This window comes from Dryobates pubescens, chromosome 2 (assembly GCF_014839835.1).
Source record: "Dryobates pubescens isolate bDryPub1 chromosome 2, bDryPub1.pri, whole genome shotgun sequence".
NCBI lineage: Eukaryota > Metazoa > Chordata > Aves > Piciformes > Picidae > Dryobates > Dryobates pubescens.
In genome coordinates this window covers 27,663,631-27,672,955 of record NC_071613.1, presented here as the reverse complement: position 1 = coordinate 27,672,955, position 9,325 = coordinate 27,663,631, and the positions used below count along the sequence as shown (strand labels likewise).

The following is a 9,325-nucleotide window of genomic DNA, read 5'->3' as shown; positions in this document are numbered from 1 at the left end:
ACACAGTCTCCATCTTTTAAGACACCGAACACATGCAAGTGGAAGTAGTTCTGCAACAATCCCATTCAGACAACAACATAATTAACTGCATCTTTAACTTATATCTTAGTCCCTATGAAACTCTTGAAATAAATAAAAAATGTGGAAACAGAAATGATCTTGTCACTAAGGAGATGCATGCATTTACTTTTTTCTAGTAACAATTTAATTTTGCTTGAGAATATATATTCTCTTCCAGACACTTCCTCCTCCTCCTCATTCTGGCTAAAGGGACCAGTAGGCAAGGTTTCCATCTCTGCAAAAAAAAAAAAAGCAAAAGCAGTAAATACTTTTGCCAATCTCTTAAAACACTTACACATGCAAGGAGATAAGCAAGTCATTTTTGTAATAGGGCACCTGATACTAATGTCTCAGGAGTATGCCACAACTAAGCAGTTAGCTGCCAGCAATGGAAAGACCCTCTGCTTGTGTTTAAAGCAGTCACAATAAAGCAGCTCTACAGAAAAACAGTGCCATACAAGCAGAGAGCAGACAGGGAAAAATACTCCTATCTAACTGGGAATCTCTTGTCTGGGTTAATCAAGGTCAGGAGTAGTGGAACAATTATACCCTGCATATATCAAGAAAATACTATTGTTTCTGTAGTCTTTTCCTGAGAAACAAGGATGGAAAACCAAAATGCTTATGTGCTCACTAAAGGCATCAAGCTGGGCATCAAGATCTAAAGTTTCCCCATGCTTTAGCCTGCCCTAAATGCAGAAGAAGAGATCACGGTACAGTAAATGATGATATAAAAGTACTGGAAAGTATTTGAAAGAAGGGGGAAAGAAATATAACCATGGAAAAGGCCTGTAGGACCTAAAAGCAGAAATAAAGGGCTAGAGAAAACAAAAAATAAACACACTTAAAAGTTCACCTGTTATTACTTTGATGAATAATTCTTCTTTCCATTATATAATCTCAAGAGGACTTGAGAAACAAAATAGGTAGCAGCACAGAAAGACTTGGGAGAATATGTGGAGCATGGGAAAAGCAGATTGTGTATTCAGGGGGCTTTTGCCATAGCAATATTACGTGGCCTATAGCCTTCCCACACTCTCCTAAATGTTAGGAAGGGATACTGGAATTGTTCTGCAGACTTTTAGATAAAATTCTCGTATCACTATGTATTTTAAAACATTAATTAATTATAAACTTAGTGTGTTATTAACAAATTGAAATGGCTTAATAATTTATAATGTAGGGAACTCTAAGAGATCTTTCAGATACTATAACTGAAAGAAGTGGCGGATGTGGCCACCACTTACAGACATTGCTTTCTTTAGGTAAAGTAACAATATCTCCTTTTCAGCTTACTGTCTGTGTGTCTCAACCTCTTCTGCTGACATGCTGATAGGCCAAACATACTGAACAAACTGTTTAGTACTGTAACAAATAGAAAGCTGAGAAGTTTGAGTTCCATTTTACAGTATTTTTCCTCTGTTAGAAATTCAACTTATTATTTCTAGACAGTATAGTAAAGAATAGCATCATAAATGTATAGTAGGCCATATGGTAAAAGTACTTTTCTAGTAATAGTTAATTTGGTTAAATAGATTTTAGATTTACTAAGAACCTAAGACAAAAGATGTCTTGCTATATGTATTATGTATGCTCAATTTTTATATTCATGAACTGTGAATGACACAGTGGAAACATTAAAACAAGGCTGCTACCAAGCAGGCTTTCACTTCCTGTCACCATGCCCCAAGTATGGTCAGGATACATCAGACAAACACTTGTTATTGTCATTCCTTCTGAAGGATTTTGCATCCATTTTAAATGAAAGAGGTATAAGAATCCATTTACTGAAATTCTCACTTAAAACTTGATCTCATCTTTTATGGTGAGAAAAACACACCTTGAAGCAAGTATGTTTTACTAGTGGTGCATTTCTTCTGTTTCCTTTAAAGCAATTTGCTTTTCCTGAATGGGGAGAAAAAGAAAAGAAAAAGGGCAGTTTTAGTACAACCCATTCTTTTCATCCACTGTAATTTCCAGCACAAACTTACAGTATGTACAGTATGTAAAAGAGTCCTCACATGTTACTAGTATGACTGAAGACCACAAAATCCAATTGAAGCTAGAATGTGGAGCTTGAAATTAGTCTTTTTAGTCTTTCAACATTTAATCATATTAAATTATTATATTCTAAGTGAACATAAAGTTCATGATGAAATTACTGCTGATTTTGTATTTTCTGAAAAATCTCTAATTCCAATAAAATCTGGTCTTGATTCATGCTGAATCACAGCCACAAAGACCCCCAAAAATATGTCTCCTGGCATAGTAGTCTAAATCACAAGCAAAATCAACATCAGCAGCACAGAATGTAGAAACAGTAAATTAATATTATTATTTCTGTTTGGCACACAGCCTGCAGAACTTGGGATGCAAATTCAACACTTACATAGGTAAATTTGTTTTATCAGCTCCTTCTTGGGCAACAGAACAGTTTTCTGTTCATTTCAATATATAGATAATACCTTACGCTTTTAAATACCTGGTATTTACCATGCCAAAGTGCATGTGAGCAGATTGTACATCTACAACTGTACACCTAACACTTGGAACAAAGCTATATTGCAAGGGACCCATAGGTGGCAGAACGGGCATACTACTAGATACAAAAAATCATCACCTGAATCAGCTCATGGGCTACACAGCCCAGAACTTCTTGGGTTGTTTCATTAATTTCTAATTCTGTCATGACTTCCCAGTTACCATTCTGGAACCTCACTGGCATAGAAAAGACAATTCCTTCAGGAACACAAAACTGACCTGAAGTAGAAGAAAAAAACCCTCTTAATATTACCCAATCATATTGTTTCTGATTAAAAACACATCCTTACCAGTGCCAAGATTAAGTCCTACAGAGTAGCAAAAATCTGCAACTGTAAGATCCTAGTATAAATGGAGACTGCATTTGTCAGTGCAGTGTTCAAAAACAAGAGAGTTCCCCTTTCACTGTAATTCTGTATTTTAGATAGATATACATGACTTTGAACTGGAAAGGACCTTTAGAGGTCTTAGGGCTTCTACCACCTCACTAAGCAATCTTGTTCCAGCATTTCACCACCCTCACAGTATAAAACTTCTTTCTTTTATCTAATCTAAATTTTCCCTTCTTTTAGCTTAAAACCACTGCTTCTTGTTCTATGACAACAGGCCCTGCTAAAAAGTCTGTCCTCATCTTTCTTATAGGTCCCCTTTAAGCACTGGAAGGCCACAATAAGGTCTCCACAGAGCCTTTTCTTTTCCGGGCTGAACAACCCTTAACACTCTCAGTCCTTCTTCACAGCAGAGGTGTTCCAGCCCTTAGATCATATTTTTTGCCTTCCTGTGGACTTGTCCCAGCAGGTCTGTGTCTTTCCTATGCTGTATTTGAAATGCTGTAACAATTTTACATCTTAAAAAGGTGGGGAAATATTTACTTTATTTCATAGAAAGAATAAATAGGTGTTGTGAAATGTTCCATTTATTGGTCCACGTAACTACACAAGAACAGGTTTGCATAGCTTAGGCCCTAAGAACCATAAATAGTCCTTGACAGAACACATATACCAGGAAAGTATTTAAACTGAAAGACTAAGAGGCAATCTGCAACAAGATAACATTAATCTAAGAGATGCTTATAAGAAGTGAGTATCAAATCACCAGTTCTGGAGAGTAAAATTTCTTAGATTTGGAGTTTCTTATGCTGAAAAAATATCCCTCAGCCTCCTATTATATCCTGATTTGGTTTACACATTTATATTTAAAATCTAGATTTTAAAAATAATGTTCTACATCCTGGGGAAAGCTACTAAAGATTAACCAAGAAAACTAGATTTACCTGTATTAAGTACTCCCACAGAAACAACCTCCCCAGGAGGAGAGCCATGATACCAGTATCTCAGTACAGTGGCTACTGCATGAGCAGGCAACATTCCTACACAACGGTTGACCTGGGAACTCAGTGAACTCTGTGCAGACTGAAGTTCTGAATGGACCCATTCACTACCAGCAAAAGAGAGGGGGTTGGTGGAGAAGAAAAAAACTAAGGTGACTAAAGGATGAGTAGTTTTTTAGAGGCAAAAAAATAATTAAGCCTGTAGGAAGAAAGCAGTCAAAACTTACTCAAACTTCACTGTTGAAGGCAAGGCACCTAAAGACAGAAAAAATTAGGATCTAACAAAAAATGGTTCAAAAGGTAGCAATAAAGCACTTACCTATGAAAGTTAAGTAATTTACTCAAGCTGTAATCTTTATTATTATTAATGATTATATCACTATGTATTACCATCTCATGTAAAAGACAACCACGAACTGTAATTTCCCTATGCTTATCACAGCACAAGTACAGGATCAAATGAATTCTGCTATCCAGTAAATGCTAGGTTTAGACCAGAGGGGGAGCTCAATATAGTCAGATATGAGGGTATGCTGCCCTCTCACTGCACTCATCCTTTCTCTGCTACTTCTCTTCCCACAAGAAGCTATTTGGCTGCCTAGTATCCTTTTTATATATGTTAACAGATTGCCTGGTTTGGGTAACTGACTACACCAGCATGTTCAGGCCATATGTTTAATGGGAATTCAGGTACTTCAAGATGCAGATACGTTTAGTATAATTTCAAAGTTTCTTCATGCATACTAGACATCTAAGCTACTACCCAAACTTCCACTACATTTTATAGGCTGCTTGGAATATGATAGAAGAGAAACACACTTAGTATGGAAGAGAATACAGTTATAAACAGGAGAGTCAGAGCTATATATAGCACTAGGAACTACTCAGCTGCTTTTGTAGACAGTACTTCAGCTTGAGTTTTCCTTTAAGTATAGAGCTAGTCAGTAAAGATAAATCTTGAAAACAAAATCTTCTCTTGATATTTATTAAACATGGACTAATAGCAGTTACTTAGTTTTATTAAAAAAAAAATAATATCTGTACTGTACCTATCATGAATCATGTTCAACAAAGGACGTGGAAAATCAGCTGGGCCCCAAATAGCACAATCATATCCATAAAGTTTTGCATGTGACAAATCAATATAGTTGCGGCCAGTAATATTGCCCCAAACAATCACATCTTTAACACCTGTAACAGAAGAAAATACAGAGATGAATGAAGAGATAGACTCATACTTTCACAATGTAGGCTGGACTAGATGACCTTCATAAGTTCCCTTCATGATAAATTATCTTTAAGTGTGCTGCCTCGACAGGAGGAATGGTTTGATCGGAAAGTTTCTTCATAACATATGAGACCTCATCATAAGCTGAAAAAAACCTATCATTTGTATCATGTTATTGTACAGAAAAACAAAACCCAGTAAAGACTTAGATGTCAAAACCCAAACCAAAGCATACTGCATACATGCAATCCTGTACATGCATATATAGAAAAGAATCATTAGAAAAGTCCCAAACTACCTGCTTTGGTGCAAAAGGAATTTCTCAAATAAACTGCTGATAGGCTATTTAGCCTATTAACTTACTTTTATATTTTATTAGGCTCCAAAATACCTAGACTTGTCACTGAAGACCAGTTCCTACTCCTTCTCTTGCAATGTTGAAAGAATCCTGGTGCTGAGCAGACTATTGGACCACAGCTTTGCCATGCAGTGCAGCACCATGAAAACATAACCAAAATGTAAAAACTGACCTGAGAAAGAAAACTAATTAACCCTGAAATAATACTACGACAAAGTTCTACTGTACTCTCATTATCTGCACAGCAGTATGTTTCTATGTTAATTCACAGCTATTTTGCGTGTCTCCAATACTACAATGCACTGCAGACTGCAAATGCAATCTTGAAATCTTGGTCTTTGACCCACAACACAGCTCAGCCCTTCTTTGTATAGTTCCAGCAGAAACACACACCTAAGTGGCAGGGCTGAGTCTCCAAGCATTAGCAAAAGAACTAACATTCACAGAATCAAGCACACAGCCAGAGAGTGGGTATCAGGGAATGGAAGCACCTGGTAGTCACATCCTGGCATTCTGTACAGCCGTTCCATCAGTGAATGCATTGCTCTAGCTGCATTTCTGCACCCACATCAACTGTATTCTGCAAAGAAACATGTACTCTCAAAGGTATCCATCCACTGAATCACCCAAATGCTACCAGAACACAAATATTCACCTGCAGCATTCATATTCAGCTTCCTGGCTAGCATGGCTTTAGCCACACTTTCCCATGATGTTGCAACAGCAATGACATTCTCAGGTTTAATGGATGGGCCATATGTCATGATCAGCATCGCTTTAAGGTTCACAAAGCTTTTTCCTGATGAAATTACTCTGACCTCACTCTTGGCATTCTTCTCAATCAGGGAAGCATATACTTGGCAGATCTTACTCACTTCTCTAATGCAGTTCTCAAGGGACTGGACTTCATGGTTTAAGAGGACATCATCAAGAACTATGACAATATCAGCTTGAACAAAAGCCTCATGTATTTCAGTGTGCTCTGAAATACTGCGGAGGAGTGGGAATGCCATGTCTTCAGCTTCCATTACGATACCACAAAGAATTTCCTTAAACTTGTCAGTGTCAAACAAATGGATACTGATATCTGTGGTCATCCCAAACACTTCTCCATTTGCCAACAGAGGGATCAGCTGATAACAGACTGGAGATGATGCACTGATAAAGAGAAGGATATAGAAAATTCATAGTTCATGATTAACCTATGCTGGTTTGGAAGTATTAGATAAATAAACACAGAGATCTCTTGTAGTTGATTATGTTTAGACCATTACCTTGAATTATTTTTTTGCTCTGTCATTTTAACAGGTTAAAACATTTGGGTCTACCTTTCATTTGAAGTTTTTTTCATCCTATATATGTCAGTTGATACTTTTACTTAAAAATTGGTGACTTTAAAGAACCACTATTTTTTAAGGTGCTCTATTAGGGCTACCAGAAATACAGACATTTCTAAAGTTAGAATTGCATGGTACTCCTCACTTACTTCAATATTTCCAAAAACATTTAAGCAGGATAGTTGCATTACAAAATTTGTGGCTTGTTTTGCAACATCTGCTTTTCTCTAGGGTAATCTCAGGGCTAAATGTTGCCTGTTTACATCCTTACCTTGAACTGGTGCAAAACATAACAAAAGAAGAAATAATTTCTAAATTAAATACTGAATGTTCATAGTGAGGGGTGTAGAACCCAATTCAAATAGGAAATTACAGGATTCGCATATAACTTCAGATGGTTACATCTGTTATACATGACAGAAAAAGTGCATTATCCTGAAGCTTAATGAAACTTCATAGATACTGATTTTGCTCTTACCTGGTGATCCAGATCTGCAAAGGCTTGACAAGACTTTTAATCTCTTCCTCCTCTTTTTCAATTTCAATATATGTCTTCAGGTTCTCCTCAGCAATGTCTAACATTTCCTCATCCAGCATCACTGAGGTGATGCCATAATAGCGCTAAGAACAAAAAGGATGATCTGTAATCAAATTATAACCCAGACAGACAGATAACATTAGAAAGGACAGCTTTGTTTCACATTTAAAGGAGGAATAAAACCCAACATTATTAGAATAGAAAGTAAAATATGGGTTTACAGTATTAAAGGCAGCTCATTACCTGAGCGTGTTCCAGAAAATCATTAACTCCTCCCAGAAGCCGACCTTTCCCTCCTCGGTCCAATAGTTCTCTCCAAATGATAGGAGACTGTCTATGTTCCCATCCATTCATTTCACAAATATCATGAAGCCACTGCTAATGTAAACATCCCCCCCAAAAGGTTTTAATACTTCTTCACATTTGATAAGATTGATATTACAGCTATAAACCTTATTATTTCTTCTCAACACATAATTACAAAGTGCTTCACAATTTACATAGCAGCATGTAAAAAATAGGAAAACACCACAAAGCAAGGCATAGTGATACACTGTAGCACCTTAGCAAAGGAGCAAGAGGCCCTCGTTCTGCTTGATTTTACAGCTGTAATTTTGCTCTGCTATTTTAGTGCCACTGAAGACAGCAGTGCTGTGAAGCAGCGAGTAATCTGAGACTTTCTATTTAGCAGCAGAAGGTAAGCAAGCTGCAGAGGCTAAGTGCTGTTCACTTAACTAAGTTACTTGATGGAGGTGTTAAGCTAAATAGATGAGGTAATAGACATCGTAGTACTATCTCATGAAGGAATATTGCATTTTTTTTCAGTTCTTTATAGGGACTACATTGTAGACATGTCGCATCTACAGCAAGAGTTGTCAGAAAGGTCTACCCACATTATAAACAAATATGTGAGATTTAATTTCATACTTCCATTGTAATTCAAAGCCCCTAAATGTCAGAAATGCTGTTGATGATTAACAACTCTGAGCACATATGCAATCACAGTGTGCAAAAGCTTTACAGCCATTTATACATAATTAAAAAAAAAAAATTAACTTCTTAGGATGGCACACATTTTGTGCCCTTTGTGCTGAGAGTCTTGAGAATGCCAGCCTCTCAGATGCAAACTTTTTCTCTGGCTACCTCTCATGGCCAAAGCTGTTTCTGCAGCACCTCTACACAGATATCAAAATGCTGGCATCAGAAGACACACTGAAGATAAGTATATTTGTTTCTTAGTAAAGCACTGAAGCATCTTCCAACGACGTGACTTACTATCCCTTACCTCCCATTTGTCAGGGTGCTGAAGGATCTTGTGAACCCTGAAGTCTGGCAAGCTAGCCTGGAGATAGTCAGCCAGGAGTTCAGCTTTGGCATAGTAAGGGCAGTTTGCCTTACCTGTGAACGCAAGTGAAAACACCACAAATGGGAAAATTTGTGACATTAATTTATAAGGGCTTAATAGCAAAATCCTTTTTCCAATTGCTGCAGTTTAAAAAAAAAAAAAAAAAAAAAGTTTTATGAGCTCCCAGAAAGTTAACAGCAGTGTATGAGCCAGCAATAAAAAGAGAAATTCGGAGGGTAAACAGTTTCGTCAACAACCACTTAAAGGGCTGAGAAGGCTACAGCGGGACGGGGACAGCAGCTGAGGCAGAAGTCTCACCGACGGGACTAGCTGACTCGGGAACGGCTAAGGCAGCGTGCCGTACCGACGCTGATTTCAACAAAAGACTAAAAGAATAGAAGTCTACGGAGCCTGCAGAGACAAGAGGCGGCCACGGGCGAAGGCCAGCTACGCTGCTGACTGCCTCTCTCTCTGAAACGGCGCCCGCCGCCCTGCGTCGCCTCACCTGCCAACACGAACTTGGCCATGAGCGAGGCACCCCTCCAACCGTCAACTCGACGTTCCGTAGCAACGCGTCGCGCGCAGCAC

General features: G+C 37.8%; 2 protein-coding genes across 5 annotated transcripts in view; both read right to left on the bottom strand.

The window, feature by feature from the left end:
- The window catches only part of KLF7 (KLF transcription factor 7), a 412,385-nt gene that overhangs the window by 275,706 nt on the left and 127,354 nt on the right, over positions 1-9,325 (bottom strand). The window lies entirely within an intron of this gene.
- On the bottom strand, positions 1,877-9,280 carry MDH1B (malate dehydrogenase 1B). Of its 3 annotated transcripts, XM_009899087.2 has the most exons (9): positions 9,243-9,280; positions 8,678-8,790; positions 7,636-7,770; positions 7,333-7,475; positions 6,173-6,675; positions 4,981-5,122; positions 3,875-4,038; positions 2,681-2,820; positions 1,877-1,965 (listed from the first exon to the last, which is right to left on the bottom strand). In XM_009899087.2, exons 1-9 carry the CDS (start codon positions 9,262-9,264, stop codon positions 1,921-1,923), a joined length of 1,407 nt encoding a protein of 468 aa, XP_009897389.2. In that variant the 5' UTR covers positions 9,265-9,280; the 3' UTR covers positions 1,877-1,920. The 3 variants fall into 3 exon arrangements, with proteins under 3 accessions (XP_009897389.2, XP_054029246.1, XP_054029236.1); XM_054173271.1 differs by lacking the exon at positions 7,636-7,770; XM_054173261.1 differs by lacking the exon at positions 9,243-9,280 and having other exon boundaries at positions 8,678-8,836.

Coding starts and splice junctions, on each gene's coding strand:
- MDH1B (XM_054173261.1), bottom strand. CDS start 8,836: ATGTCACAAATTTTCCCATTTGTGGTGTTTTCACTTGCGTTCACAGGT. Junction 7,476..7,635: donor ATTTTCTGGAACACGCTCAG/GTAATGAGCTGC, acceptor TTTTGTTCTTAG/CGCTATTATGGCATCACCTC. Junction 5,123..6,172: donor GCTGAATATGAATGCTGCAG/GTGAATATTTGT, acceptor CTTCTGTTACAG/GTGTTAAAGATGTGATTGTT.